At 37.5% G+C, this 16413-nt stretch overlaps 2 protein-coding genes across 3 annotated transcripts in view; one reads left to right on the plus strand and one right to left on the minus strand.

Moving 5' to 3' along the window:
• SATB1 (SATB homeobox 1) overlaps positions 1–16413 on the plus strand; it is a 1007816-nt gene that overhangs the window by 864878 nt on the left and 126525 nt on the right. The gene's annotated exons all lie outside the window — the stretch shown is intronic.
• The window catches only part of LOC125998215 (myosin IC heavy chain-like), a 31535-nt gene continuing 19916 nt past the window's right edge, over positions 4795–16413 (minus strand). Inside the window, exons 2-4 of the mRNA XM_049766481.1 lie at positions 7237–7296; positions 7035–7067; positions 4795–4993 (exon numbers count right to left, since the gene is read on the minus strand). Coding sequence (XP_049622438.1) covers positions 4943–4993; positions 7035–7067; positions 7237–7296 — 144 coding nt within the window. The 3' untranslated portion in view covers positions 4795–4942. The remainder of the gene's footprint in view (positions 4994–7034; positions 7068–7236; positions 7297–16413) is intronic.

Consider the following 16413-nt stretch of genomic DNA (forward strand, 5'->3'; position numbering starts at 1 on the left):
CACCACTCTGGCCCCATCTTTTATTCTTTTACTTTAGGGTTACTTCATTTAACATATCTTCTAGTTCCACCCATGTTTGCAGTGAATTGTGTGATTGCATTATTTCTCATAGATATGTGGTATTCCATTGTATATATGTACATGTTCATAATCCACTCATTTGGACATCTAAGTTGATTCTAACTCTTGACTAATATACCGAATGCTGTGATGAATAGTGGTATGAATACATCCATTTAAAGGAATGTACTTTAAACAATCTTGCAAATTAATACTGTATTCTTGAAGTTTTTTTGTTTGTTTTTGATTCATACCCATCATACCCATCAGGGCTTACTCCTGGCTCTGAATTCAAAAATACTCCTTGTGATGCTTAGGGGACAATATGTGATGTGAGAACAGAACTTGGGTCTGCCTAGTGCAAGGGAAATGCCCTACCTGTTTTATTATTCCTTTGGCCCTTCTTGGAAGTAGTCTTAAAGGATAAAGGAAATGAAAACAAAAACATCCAACAAACAAATAAAAAAAGGGGGGGGGGCGGAGATATAGCACCGCGGTAAGGTGTTTGCCTTGCATACAGCCAATCCAGGACAGATGGTGATTTGAATCCTGGCATCCCATATGGTCCCCTGAGGCTGCCAGGTACGATTTCTGAGTGCAGAAACCCCTGATGAGTGCCACTGGGTGTGACCCAAAAACAAACAATAAAGGATTAAGGAGATGAAATTGGCATCTAGTAAAAATGAAACACTTCAATAATCTCCAAATAAATCATTAAGGAAATCAAAGATGGCATCAACAGTTTATTGGGTAGTGATAACAACTCAAAGGAAATCAGTTACTCATTTGGACTCTGCCCAGTAGGTTGCAAAGATGTGGAACACGAAATCTCATTCTGCTATGTAAAATATTGCTTATATTTTCACACATTATAGAATACAATCAGCACTGCCTCTTGCTTATGCAGAAAAATGAGTAAAAGAGGCATAATTCACCAAGTCAGGTCTACTTGGGTCAATTACATTACAATATCCATAAATCATGTATTACATTGCCAGGGTGCTTAAGGGACCACTAAAAAAGTGATCTAAAAAATACCCCATCTTTTGGGGTTTTTTTGGGGGGGCCACATCCAGAAATGTTCAGGGGTTATTCTTTGCTCAGTTGTTAGGTGTCCTTATAGAATGTTGGGGACCAAACCTGGTGGGTAGCCTGCAAGGCAAATGCCTTACCTGCTATACTATAGCTCTGAATCATGCCCTCCATTTTATATGCCTGAAGTCACTCTGTAAATGTTTGTAAATTCTTAGGAGCTATAATAATGAGTAAGTGAAATATGCGTAGGTATACATATCTTAATTTCTCCTTAATATGCTCCGATTCTAAAACATATCTTTTTTTTCCTAGCCGGCATGAATTGTCTCTACAATGCAATCAATTATCTGTATTCTTTTAGCTTAAATTTTTTGGAAGAGCTTTTATTGTAAAATTAAAAGTATGCCTTAGAAAAAGATATATTATTTTCCAGGACCCATAATTATTACACACATTTGAAGAAGAGGAAAGATTCATGTAAATTGGCACCATACAATTTAGTCATGAGAGCTTTTGGTTTCCTCTTAATAGAAAATGCTGCACTTTTCCTCTCTAGCAAAAGATACAATGAATGATCTTATTTGAAGCATCCTCTCCAACTGCAAAAATATCTTCCTTTGTATTTAATGAATGCCTGGATAGTCCATCTTTGATTCCACCTTCATGTGCATAACTGTGTCTTATTTTGATTCATATTTCTCCATTGTTAAACTTATTTGTACTCTTACAAAGGCACACTGCATGCATCCCTGTGTTTTTAAGACTTTGGCCAATAGCCACTTTCTTCCTGCGCACTGTGCTTAAAGGGTTTTACTTAAAGTCTAGCAACTCTGAGAATTTACTAGAAAGCCAGAACACTTGTACCAACTCCAAATTCACCCAAGAGCATCTGCATTGTAGTGACATCGCCAGAGTGATATAAATGGGAATTAAAGTTTGAGAAGCACTGCCCAAGAGTATACTTATTCTTGTCTATTGAGAGATTTTTCATCCTTGCTTCAGATCGACATTAAATAAAGGTTTAATCTATCTATCAATATCATTACTTATATTTGAGCCACACCAGCAATACTCTGGGAGCTATTCCTGCTGATTGGGATTCATCCCAGCAGTATTCGAGAGCCATGTGGTGCCAGGTCTTCCCTCATTTGAAGCATTTATACTAGCCATGCTTCTCCCTTGCCCAAAAGGTAAAAATGTAAATGCATATTTATCTACTTTGTGTGTTCGACAGTCATCAAACCCAAAGCTTCACATAAGAGGCATGCTCTCTTCCACTTGTAAGGCATGCACTATGCCCTTCACCCTCAATCTACTAAATAAATTAATTCTTCATTTCTATGCAGATATGGTCTTCATTGCCTGAAGCTTGTCCACTTTGAGGATAAAGGGATCATTTTTTTGTTACAGAAAAACTGTAAAGGAAATGAAAAAGAAAGAGTTAATGTTCAGTTTGCATATCCAAAATAATTTTTTATTGCAAAAGATGAAAGAATTCAAAGCCAGGCTTTATTAAGAGAAAGAAATTTTCTACCATACCAGTCATTCCCCCGTTCATCATATCACAGAGCAGGTGGATACAGATCATAAGTTTTTGCAGTAGAACAGAAAAGATATCTATTTGACCTATTACCTAGATCATGAATTTTTTCCTTCATTAGTTTTATTTTGAAATAATTGTACATTTAGAAAAGAGCTGTGAAGATTGTAGAGTTCTATACCTTTCACACTGCTTCCCATAAATGTTAACATTTCATATAACTATAACACATTGATTGAAATGAAGAAGTTAACATTGGTATAATATTCAGACTTTATTTGGATTTCAAGTTTTTAAAAATTATTTCCTGTCTTCTCCAAGATCCAATTCATGATACCACACAAAGCTTTCTCCATCTTGAGCTGTCTTCATCTTTAATGATCTTGGTAGTTTTTAAGAGAACTGGGAATGGCTCTCAATTTAGGTTCTCTCATGATTAGACTAAACAAAGGTTTGAGTGAAGAATATGAATAGAGCTGGCGAGAAGGTCCATCCAATAGGTTGAAGTGCATGCTCTGCATGCAGAAGCCCCAGGCTTATTCAGAACCACTGAGCCAGGAGTAGTCTCTGACCACTAGTAGGTGTGACCCCCATCAGTCCAAAGAATATGAACATATGAATATGAGCATTTGTCAGGTCACAAATGTTTATGTGTTAGGGCAAAGTAGAGAGCTATTGGGCCATGCTTGGAAGTGCTCATCATCTATTCCCAGTTTATTCATTAACTGCTTCCAGTGATGCCCAAGGGAATCATGCAGTCCTGATCAATGAACCTAGGCCTACTTCTTGCATGTAAAGCAAGGGATTGAACCTGGGTCAGATGTATGTCAGGCAAGTATCTTAACTGCTGTTCTATCTCTTTTATCCTATCATTTAATTCTTAATAGTGACTGCTTAACAAGTGGAGTGCAACAAACCTGAAAAATTAAGAACTGGTTAAGATGCGAGCTTTCTCCAGAACTCCACTGTTTCCAGGTGACCATGACCTCTTGGCTCAGTGTCACATCCCATCAGGTCATGAGGCAGTTGCAGAGGGGAGGGGAAAAAAACAGACCTGAGAAAGCACTGCATCTTCTCAGGATGTCTAGGTTAGGAATGAGTCTGCAGTATTTCACTCACCCACGACTAGCAGATGGTGGAGTAGCAGGTGTCAGGAGGGGGAAAGAGACCAGGGCTGGTAGAATTCTGACACAAAAGAAAATGCTCTAAACCATGGCAGCAGTACCGGCCAGCACATGTCACCTGAATAGATGAGATAAGACTAGTCAAAATCCGGGGCCGGAGAGATAGCACAGCGGCATTTGCCTTGCAAGCAGCCGATTCAGGACTAAGGTAGTTGGTTCGAATCCCGGCGTCCCATATGGCCCCGGTGCCTGCCAGGAGCTATTTCTGAGAAGATAGCCAGGAGTAATCCCTGAGCACCACCAGGTGTGGCCCCAAAACCAAAAACAAAAACAAAAACAAAAAACCAAAAAAAAAAAAGACTAGTCAAAATCCAGTGGGCCCCAAACTAGGCAGAAGATGTATCCAGGTCATCTACAGAGGAAATCATTGATATTCAGAGAACTGTGCATGGTCTAAGGTGAACTAGATATGATAAGAGCCCTATCACACAGCTAAATGTTAACTGGGGAGAGAGAAGAAATCGGGGAAGACTATGTCATTTAATATAACTTCATTCGAAGCACCAGTTTGTGAACTGGTGCTGGAAGATGAATACAGGCAAGGGTTTGTGTTTAGAAATTTGAATTATAGGGCTGGAGAGATAGCACAGCAGTAGGGTGCTTGCCATGCACCAATTAAAATGCTTTTGCCTTTTGGTTTGATTTTGGGGCTACGACTCAGCTTTATAAGGAGAGCAGAGAGAGATCATCCCATTTTGGGATTAGCCTCAGACAAGGCAAATTCCTTTAACCCCTGTACTATCTCTCTGACCTTGATTAGATTGTTTAAAATAAAAGAACTACACTTATCAAGGAGGAGATTGATACATTATTAAGTATAAATCCCAGTTAGAGTGCTATAACCCATGCAGATCAGATCAAGCAAAGAATAAAGAAAACTAAACCTTTGCATATATTGAGTGAGGCCTGAATGCTAAGGATGATAATGAACACAAACAAATAGAAAGCCAGGTTATTACTCCCTAGTCTGAGCTGCACCTTTGGGCTGACTTACCAAGCAGGTGGCCTGACAATAAGAGAGGCCAGTCTGGCCACCCTGGATAATTGAAGAAGTTTGGTGGAATCCCAAAACTCTCAGAGAGGAAAATGCTTATTGTGGTTCCTGTTTCCCCCAGTGTTGTATCTATGACTGACTCATATAGTTGACTGGATGTTCCAGGCAGTAACAGCCACCCTGGGGAAGAAGAGGAAGGAGAATCACAATCCATTACAGAATCCAATCAATTCATTTACAGAGTGCTACATGGTTTCCCCAAAGCTCCACATGCAAGCTTACAGTATCATAGCTCAATTGAATCAAAGATAAGAAGGATGAGAATAAACAGAACATTTCACCATTTGTTTTCTTTCTTTTTCATCTCTAACCTCCTATGATTATATTTAACAATGTTTATTGAGGTATGAGGATTTATAATATTGTTAATTATACTTTCCACACATACATCATTCTGACATTACATCCATCACCAGAGACCCTAATTTCTTCCACCAATATCCAAGGACCCTTTCCAACCACCTTAGTTCTTAGTTCTACAGATAAAACCTACAGTCCAATGAGCACTTGGTATTATTTTACTATATTTCTTTTACTTGTTTCATATGAGAGATATTATTTGGGTTTTTTTGTTTTTGTTTTTGGGCCACACCCGGTGACACTCGGGGGTTACTCCTGGCTATGTGCTCACAAATCGCTCCTAGGTTGGGGTACCATATATATGGGATGCCAGGAATCAATCCCAGGTCTGTCCTGGGTCAGCCACATGCAAGGCAAATGTTCTACCGCTGTGCTATTGCTTCAGCTTTGAGATATATTATACATTTATTATGAAGCTGATAATATCTATATACATAAATGAATAGAGCTAAATTCCTGAAATCCCACAAAATTGTAAAACAATGATAAGTTGATAGCATATATTTTCAAACACTGTATATCTCTTTTTATACAGATATGTAAATTTGAATAGCACTATATTCTGAGCTAATTTATTTTAAAATTTACAAATAAAGTACATAAATCCTACAAGTATGAAATTTAATAAGAGTAAGGAGAATTAAGAAAATTTTAAGGGGAGTACCTGAATTCACCTATTCTCTGAGTCAGTGTTTATATTCATTAGATAATCAATTAGGATATATTTTAAGATGAAAGAAGAGTTGCATGCTATCTCTTCTCTTTTGTTGTTGTTGTTTGGCTTTTGGATTACACCCAAAGGTAATCAGGGGTTACTGAACTTAGAGATCACTCTTGGCAGTGAGCTGGGACCATATGGGAAGTTGGAGAAGTGAACTAGGGTCAGCAAGGCAAGTGTCTAACCTACTGTAATATTTATCTGCCCTTTTCTTCATTTTGTATCTCTATTAAAAAATGGAGGACCAGTATTAACTAAGTGTTTGCTGGATGCCAGGTATTTATGTTTTGACATTGCACCTTTATAACATCAAAAAGAAGTACTACATTCCTGTTTTTAAATTGAGAATATGTTGAAATTTAGGACATTTGAAACTTGCCCAAAGGGGTTAAAGAGATAGTATAGGGAGTAAGATGTCTACCTCCAATTGGACTCTGAGATAACATTTGGTTTTCTGAGCACTGCCACGAGTGAGCCATCAACACAGTCATGAGTGGCCTCTTTGCCCTGCTCTTCCAGGTGATATCAACTCAAACCCCTGTCTCCTCAAATTTTGTTGATATTCAGATACTGGAGATGTGTTAGAGAAGGGGATAAACCCTGTTCATTTACTCATGTGGTAACCCAAATACATGAAATACTCTTTAATCATATTATGATAAAAGAAATTATCTAATATTTCTCAATATAAGTAATGATTTCACAATAAAGTAGCAGCACAGTATAGATAAACTATAGTGGTAATCTCAAAATATTTTGGTAACATATAGTCTCTCACCTTATTGTCCTTTTAGTAAGTTTATGATTACTGAATTATTATTCGCCATTTTTTTTGCCAATCACTTAAAGATGAAAGGACATGTGGGACAAAAAGGAACATAGTAAAGGAAGAACAAATACTCATTTGAGCTCCTTTTCTAAAAAGGAAAGACTTTTTATCATTACTATACTCTTTTCTAGTTCTTTCTGTGCCTAGTCACCAGTAGCTGTAGGGACTGCTATAACAGTTATCCCTATTAGATAGGAAAGAGTGTGAAAGGACTTGAGTAAATTCTAGAAAAAAGTGGATAAACCCAGAAATACCTTCATGAATAGCCTTTTACCAAACAACAACTTCTTAAAAAAAAAACTCAGACATTAAAGCAATTTGTTAGACACTTACTATATTATAGAGTTTAAAAATATTCAGTAATTTAACCCAAGGACAGTGACAAGGAATGGCAGCTGGACCTAACAGAGGCAGATAACAGGCAGAGAGCATTACAGAAATATTGGGTTTACTTACCCAGGAGGGTTTACTAAGCTCTGCAGCTGAAGTCATAAAAGAGCAGAGGTCTGTACGATCCTGAAAACCAAATAGACATGCATCAAAGGAGAAAGATCTCACAAATGTATAAAATACCAATTTGTATCATTTCCTCTGATTGGTGGTACTATATGAATCTTATCTGGTAAATACTTGTCATCTTAATAGTTTAATTGGCTCAGTAAGTCCAACCAACAAGTTCTTATAATTTCATTAGCTTTTAAGACAGCTATCAATAAATGCTGGCATTAACAAAATAATAAAGCATTCTACCTAAATAATAAAGATAGTTTACTAAAATCTTCCAGGTGAAAAAATTTTCAAAGCACATTTTCATCTTCCTGGGATATTCAAATAAGAAAAACATCATCCAACAAAGATTTTATTCCTTTTTGGGGTTCTAAGCCATCTGGAAGTGCTTAGGGCTTACTCCTAGTGGTGCCCAGGAGAACTATATGTGGTACTGTGGACTGAACCCAGTATGGCTGTGTACAAGGCAAGCTTCCTACCTTTTGTACTATCTTATTGGGCCCAAAGGTTCTACCTTAAACAGTGTCCTATTATTATCAGCTGTTTAGAGAAGAACAAAAATATGGGAAGCAGAGAATTATTTTTCCTAAACCAGTGCTGATGCTATAAATGTAATGTGGGTTTCAATAGACAGTTTCAATAAGCCTCCTCCACATCTTGAGATGTGATGCAGAAAGGGAGCCTGGACTTCTAATAAACATAGTAGTTACTAAGTTTTAGTCACAGTTTCTTGGAAGAAACTCAGAAGAGTTCCCCTAAACCAATGGTAAGTTTCTAGAACGTGTAGCTCTGGGCAATTCACAGTACAGAGAAAGATTCAGATATAGAAACAAAACTTGTTTTAATGACTGCTGTTGCCTCTCCAAGACTGACTGGTTGGATAAATCTCATCATTTTTAAGACTCTAGCAGTCTTTGACACAAAGGAGTTTGTTGTAAAATAAAAGTACTATTATGGGATGGGGACCAAAAAAAAGTACTATTATATCATGCCTTTAAGTTTGCAAAGTTCAAGTCACTGTTCTATGTCCATTTTCCACACGATTTAACCTCACAATCATTCAATGAGGAAGGTACTATGATCACCTCTGAGTTGTTATGCTTATTTTGATTTGGGACCTTACCTGGCAGTCCTGGGATGACAGAACAACTCCTTTTCTGAGCTCTGAGTCACTCCTGCTAGTGCTAAGAGAACCATGGCCATGTTGGGAATGAACCCAGATTCTTACATACAAAGTACTCTGATTCTTTAGGGTATCTCCTTAGTTCTGATCATCTTTGTTTTATTATACAAAATGAAAAATGTAGAAACCAGCCAGAGAGATAGTATAGTGGATAGTATGCTTGCCTTGTCTGAGGGCAATCAAGTTCACTCCCCAGCATCCTATAAGAATCCCCAGGTGCTGCCAAGAATAATTTTTGAGTGAAGAGCCAGAAATAACTCCTGAGCATGGTTGAGGTGGCAAATAAAACAAAAAAGTTTTTAATGTAGAAACAAAAATAAAAAACCTTGCTATAACTTAAGAAGCAGTTACATAAACAATCTGGTGCCTCAGGCAATGATCTCACCAATATTTTTTCTTTTACTCATTTTATTTTTTGGCCATACCTGGCAGAGATCGGGGATTACTCCTGACAGGCTCAGGAGACCATATGGGATGCTGAGGATGGAACCTAGATTAACGACATGCAGGACAAACACCTTACACACTATATTACAGCTCTAGTCCTATTTTCTATGCTTTTATTTTTAATAGACAGATAAAAGTATCTAGGCTTTTTTTTTAGCCCAATAAAGTTGAGGGACCATAAGGTGCCAAGAAATGAATTTGGGATTTCCAAAGGCTAGCATAGGCACCAGCCCTTGTAGCTGTCTCCCAGATGCTGTATGCAGATAATGATATTTTTTCTTTCATATAAGAACCAGTGCTGGCATGGATGCGGGAAGAAAGAGACTCTCTTTCACTGCTAATGGGAACGCCAACTTGTCTAGCCTTTTTTGTAAAACAATATGGGTATTCCTCAAACAACTGGAAATTGAGTTCCCATATGATCTAGCAATACTACTCCTAAGGATATGCCCTAGGAACTAAAAAACACAATAGAAAATTTGTGCATTCTGTACTCCTATGTTCACCGCAGCATTATTTACAATAGAAGAATCTGGAAACAATCCAAGTGCCTGAGAACAGATGAGTGGCTACAGAAACTGTGGTTCATCTACACATTGGAATACTATTCAGCTGTTAGAAAAAAATGAAGTAATGAAATTTTCTTATATATGGATGGGTATGGAGAATATTATGTTGAGCCAAATGAGTCAGAGGGAATGGGAGACAGAATAATTTCACTTATTTGTGGAATATAAGAAAAAAAATAAAAGATACTGTGGTAATAATATCCACAGGCAATAGGAAGGAGGTCCAAGAGGATCTGCCCAGGGTAGAAGTTTGCTACAAATAGTGTGGAGCAGTGCAGTTAGGGCATGGAAAGAACCACTATGACAATGATAGTTGGAACTGATCACTTGGGACAAAAACAGGGTATTGGGTGATATAAAGTGATATATGCATGGTACCTCTTCATTAACAGTACTGAAAACCACACAGTCTCAAAAGGGGGGAAAGAGAGAGGGAGGACAAAATGTCTGCCCCAGAGGCAGGCACTGGGTAGCAAGGCAGGTGGAATCAGAAACATTGGTAGTGGGAAACATTCATGAGGGATGAGTAGTGTGTTTTTGTCAGACCAAAACTCAATCATGAACAACTGTGTAATCATGGTATTTAAATTAAAAAAAATTTTAAGGGGTCAGAGTAATGGCACAGCTATAGGCATTTGCCTTGCATGCGGTTGACTGGGGAGGGACCCTGATAGATTCCTAGCATCCCAGATGGTCTCCCCACCATTCAGGGACGATTTCTGAGTGCAGAGCCAGGAGTGACCCCTGAGCACTGCTAGATGTGGCCCAGAAATCAAGCAATCAATAAATAAAGTTTAAAATGTTTTTAAACATTTTTAAAAAGATAGTTTCTTCTACTCTAAAACAAACAAGAGATGTGAGCATTTTGAGACCAGAGAGATAAGACAGGGGTTTTATCTTGTCTTGCACACAGCTGACCCTGTTTTGATCCATTCTCCTCCCCTGCACTGCATGTTTATCCAAAGCATTGTCAGAAATAGCTTCTAAAAACTGCTAGGCTAGGCGTGGCTCAAATACTTTCCTTTTTCCTACAGTCAACAACAACAATAACAACTCACAAAATACACTGAAATGTTTGACCAAATGAACAATGGAAGAAAATAAACTATAATGTTATTCATCTTATATAAGAGTATTTGGAGACATTTGCTTGCAATTATCTTTATATATATAAAGATATTATATATTTATATATTTATATACATATGTATATATGTATATATTATATATTTATATACATATGTATATATTTATATATGTATATATTTATATACATTTATATATGTATATATTTATACATATATATGTATATATTTATACATATATATGATTTTCAATTCATTGTATATGATCTTGATATTTCTCCCTCTTGATATTATACCAGAAAGATTTCCTAAGTTGATAAAAGTGATTATAATGCTCATTTTTGTTTGTTTGTTTGTTTGTTTTGGGGCCACACCTAGTGATGCTCAGGGGTTACTCCTGGCTATGTGCTCAGAAATCGCTCCTGACTCAGGGGACCATATGGGACACCGGGGCTCGAACCCAGGTCCATGCTGGGTCAGCCAAGTGCAAGGTAGATGCTCTACCACTGTGCTATCACTCTGGCTCCTATAGAGCTAATTTTTAATACCAAAGTAATATTATATCAATTGGAATTCAGTATTTATAAGTGTCTTATTGTTAGCTATTTAGGCTGCTTCTAATGTCCCAGTACAGAGTGCAGGGCAGTCTGTGATGCCAGACAGCTTTGATTCAGGTGTGTTCCTCTACTTGCCAGTTATATGATTTTCTGTTTGTTTTTTAGTTATATCCAGAGTTGATCTGGGCTACTCCCAGCTCAATACAAGAGAGGTTGCTCTCAGCAGTGCCTGGGAGACCATTCAGTGTGGAGGATTAAACTTGAGCTCTGAACTATTTCCAGGGGCTCCACTAGCTACTACTCTAGAATAATTTACTTGACCTCTCACTGTTTTCATTTTCTTACCTGAAAGGGAGGATATTAATATCTCATTGGATTTTTGTGAAGATTAATTGCATTAACTGAAGCAATGCACTTAAAACATTTTCTGCAATTATTCGACGCATAAATAAGTCAGTAGTAAACATCTTCAGATATGTGGTAATTCACATATGGAATTACTCAGAAGCTATTCTTGGCTCTGCATTTAGGAGTGACTCCTGTTAGGCTTTAGGAAATCTGATGCTGTGCTGGGGATCAAACTGGGGTAGGCCATGTGCAAATCAAGTGCCTTACCTCCTACACTAACTCCAGATACTTGCAATTCATATTAGAAATATTCTGCGGCCAGAGCAATGATACAGAAGGTAGGGTGCTTGCCATGCATGTGGCTGACCTAGGTTCAATACCTGGCAGCATCCCAAATAGTTCCCCAAGTACTGCACTCAGAGTGATCCTTGAGTGCATGTCCAGGAGTAAGACAATTAATACTGCCAGGTATGCCCCCCCCCCCAATTCTACATGAAGCATTCCCAATTATTGTATCAAAAGATAAGTATTTTGGGGCTGGAGAGATATCATGGAGGTAAGGCATTTGCTTTGCATGCAGAAGGTCGGTGGTTCGAATTCCAGCATCCCATATGGTCCCCTGAGCCTGCCAGGAGCGATTTCTGAGCATAGAGCCAGGCGTAACCCCTGAGCGCTGCCGGGCGTGACCCAAAAACCAAAAAAAGAAGATAAGTATTTTTAGTTCTGATATCTGATTTATGTTGACAAATTACTTGTAAAAATTGTTATTTAGATTTATATGCTACCAGTTATGTAAGAAACTGTTTTTCAATTAACCTTAAATTTTCTACTGCTTCCTCTTCCAGTTGACTTACTGGGTCTTCCACTCTACTTCTAATCTGCATTTACACCCACATACAAGCCACTTTGCTCTTGAGTGAGTTCTGGAACTTCCATTTTATTTTGACCATTATTGCCAGTGATCTGCTAAAGTGTTTTATTGCCTCATCTAATTTCAGTTTATTAATCACAGATCTTAAAAGTCTCAGACCTATATCTGGATCTCCTATTAGGGTACTTTTGATCATCTTGTCTGCTGGAATGACTAATAACCTCACTGCATTTATTTCATGTCAGTGGAGATAATTTGAGCCTCTGGGTGACCATACATTTTATCATGCCTTTCTTCTTTTTCCTTTGGTGCTGAAGGATTGAATCAAAAGTGTATTAAATACAAACAAATACAAATTCAGAAGTAGAATACCCTATATAGAATGAGCCATAATCCCACCAGCACCTCCCCTGCTTTTATCAAGTAAACTTATTTAACTTTTGACAAGTAATTGGAGAATCCTCTATTGGACTCCCTGTCTCCTAGAATTTGGATTCTCAAGTTCTCCCTCCCTTACATGTCTCAGTGCCTTAAAAACAGATATTGTTTGATTTTATCCAACTTTTTTTTTCTTTTTTGTTTTGTTTTTGGCCCACACCTAGTGGTGCTCGGGGGTTACTTCTGGCTCAGAAATCGCTCCTGGCAGGCTCAGGGGGCCATATGGGATACCGGGATTCGAACCACCTTTAGTCCTGGGTCTGCTGTGTGCAAGGCAAATGCCCTATCGTGTGCTATCCAGATTTTCTATCTACTCTTTAAGAACCTTTCCTACTTGCTCTTGGAGGATGAACTGATCTGACTGAAAATAATCTGAAATACTTCGGAGTATAAATCATTGACATTAATGGACTGAAATAAACTTTTCTGTTTTGGCTTATGCTTCCTGATCACATATAAAAGTAAATGCTTGCATGCCTGCAAATTTCTTGCATTTCTTTTTTTATGAAATATGCTTTTAGTCTTATATATTAAAGATGACGCTGTACTAATGTATTAGTGCTCAATCACAGTGTTATTTTAAGTTTGTCTGAGCTCTTGTGTAACAATAAGATTAACCCTTTCTGTGATGATGGTCAAAAAACTATTCAGAGAGCCTGGAGCGATAGCATGGAGGTAAGGCGTTTGCCTTGCATGCAAGTAGGTCTGTGGTTGGAATCCTGGCATCCCATATGGTCCCCTCAGCCTGCCAGGAGCGATTTCTGAGCATAGAGCCAGGAGTAACCCCTGAGTACTGCTAGGCGTAACCCCAAAATACAAAAAACAAAAATACTCCACTATTCAGAGGCTACTATTTGCTAATTTTATTATTACTTTAACATAACCAAATCTATCTTATCTTAACTTTGGAATTTGTCACGATAATCTAAGTCTATAATAGTAAGGTCCTTCACATTATCTATGGTTGAAAATTTTGTAATTTATAATATTTATGTGACAAGTATCTGTATTGATTTTTCTAAAATGCTAATCAGTCCATGAATTGTAAACATGTCTTCCCTCTCCATTGATTTATGTCTGCAACTATTAATATTTCACTCTCACATAAAAGATATTTTTGATACTTGTATTACTAGGGATCAAGCCCAGGGCCTCACACATCTAAATTACTCTTTTACCACTGAGTAGCATCTATATAGTACAAAATTATTCTGACTATATTTTTTCCTCATTAATGTATTCTGGTGCCAGTGTCACATGGTTTTAATTATTATAACTTTACAATATATTTAATATTGTATAATACTGAACTTTTATTACTTTTTCTTTTAAGATTAATTTTGGGGCCAGAGTAATAGTACAGCAGTAGGGTATTTGCTTTGCACACAATAGACCCAGGTTTGATCCCCAGCATCCCATATGGTCCCCTGAGCTTGCCAGAAGAGATTTCTGAGTGCAGACAGAGCCGGGAATAACCCCTGAGCACACCGAGTGTAGCCCTAAAACAGAAAAAATAAAAAAACAAACTTACAAGCAAACTGACTTTGTTGGGCTGGAGAGCTAATACAAATGAATAAGGTGCTTACCTAGCATGTAGCTGTCCTAGGTTTAATTCCTTGCACTACCTATGATGTACAACTCCCCGAGTTATCCCTGAGCATAGATCAGGAGTAAATCCTGAGCATTGGGTATGGCTCCCAAATCCAAACAAACTTATTTTGGTATTCTTGCCTATTTTGGGAATAAAAATGGTAGGGCCACACCTAGTGGACTCTTCCCAGCTACTGTGCTCAGGGATCACTCCTGCTGGTGCTCCTGGGAGCCAGGCAAGCCAAATGTTAAATCGAGTTGCTAACCATGCAAGGTAAACACGTTAAATTTTATACTCTTTCTAACCCTTGCTTCCCTTCTTCTTCCTTTTATGTCAAAATCAAAATTCTTTTCAACATTACCTCAATATGTAAACAAAACAGATTTATTAAAAACACATTTATTAAATAGTCATAAAATATGTTATTTTGGAAAAAATCATTCTAAAACATTATATTTTAAATTCAAAATTAGGTTTTGATTAATTTAAAATTAGGTCACATATTTTTGTTCAAAATCTATAGTAGAATGCTTGGCACACTGATCAGTCACATGCAATAAAATGAATATGGATCCCTATATCCCATCACACTACTGTGTGGATCAAAAACTAGACATAAATCCATAAGATACATGAAAGAAAACACAGGCAGAATTCTCCATGGTACTGACTTCAGGGACAGCTTCAAGGGTTTCACTGCATTGGTAAACAGAAGCAAAAATAAACAAATGGGACTACATCAAACTAAAACGTTTATGCACTGCGAAAGAAATGCCAGCTAAAATAAAGATACCCTACTGTATGAAAAAAAAGTATTTGCACATCCAATGAAGGCTAATGTCTAACAAAAAAATAATAATATATGTGGAGTGTTGATGGACAGACACTTCCTATAAGAAGACATAAGTGATGCTCAACAGATATATAAAAAAAAGCTTATTATTACTGCTTGTAGTAGAAATGCAAAACAGAACAACAATGAGAGGTCACTTCATAGCAAAGAAAATGGCCCACTTTAGCAAGTACAAAAACAACCAATGCTGATGGGGATGAGGTGAAAATAAAAGTCCTCATGCATTGTTGGTGGGTATGCGTGGTTCAGCCTTTATGAAAAACAGTATTGAACCACTATAAGACCTAACTATTCCTTAAGAAAAATAACAACAGTGATGGCAACAGCTACCACAACAACAAAACATTGATTAACTGCCCCATGATCCTGCAGATCTACTTAAAATAGACGATATCTGGAAACAACACATGTGCCTAATAACAGATGAGTGGAAATTGTGATCCAGGTACACAGTGAACTATAAGATGAAATATCAACATTTAGCTCTAAATTGAAACTGAAGGGCATTTGCTAAATACTAAAAAAAAGTCACAAAGATAAAGAGATATATTTGATGATTTCACTTATTTATGGAATATAGAGAAACAAAGGACAATTAAAATAAATCCTGAGTCAGCCAAAACTAAGCCTTCCAATAGAAGGTGGAAGTGGGAGAGGAAAGGCTCTGAATAGGAGTGGAAGAATATTAGTATAGTTATACTTCAATAATTATAACAAAATCAATCAGAGCTCTATACATTTTTTTTCTTGCAAATCAAATCTCCTTTCTTTTCTCCATCTTCTTCTGGGATCAATCGGCCAGTGGTCCTCAAACTTTTTAAACAGGGAGCCAGTTCACTGACCCTCAGTCTGTTGAAGGCCAGACTATAGTAAAAACAAAAATTATGAACAAATTCCTATGCACACTGCATCTATCTTAATTTGAAGTGAAGAAGCAAAATGGGAACAAATCTAGACAATGTCTGGGAGGTCATATTGGGTGCCAGCGAGCCAACTTGGGGTCTGTCACATGCAAGGGAAGCACATTTTCTAGCACCAAATTGAAGCATTTTGAAGTTTATGCTTTTGGGTTGGTGCATTAATATAGTGTGGAAGGCACATGCCTTGCACTTATTCAACCAAGATCCCTGGCATCTCACATGGTCCTCCAAGCCCAGCCAGGAGTGATCCCTCAGCCTAGAGCC

This window comes from Suncus etruscus, chromosome 20 (assembly GCF_024139225.1).
Source record: "Suncus etruscus isolate mSunEtr1 chromosome 20, mSunEtr1.pri.cur, whole genome shotgun sequence".
Lineage (NCBI taxonomy): Eukaryota > Metazoa > Chordata > Mammalia > Eulipotyphla > Soricidae > Suncus > Suncus etruscus.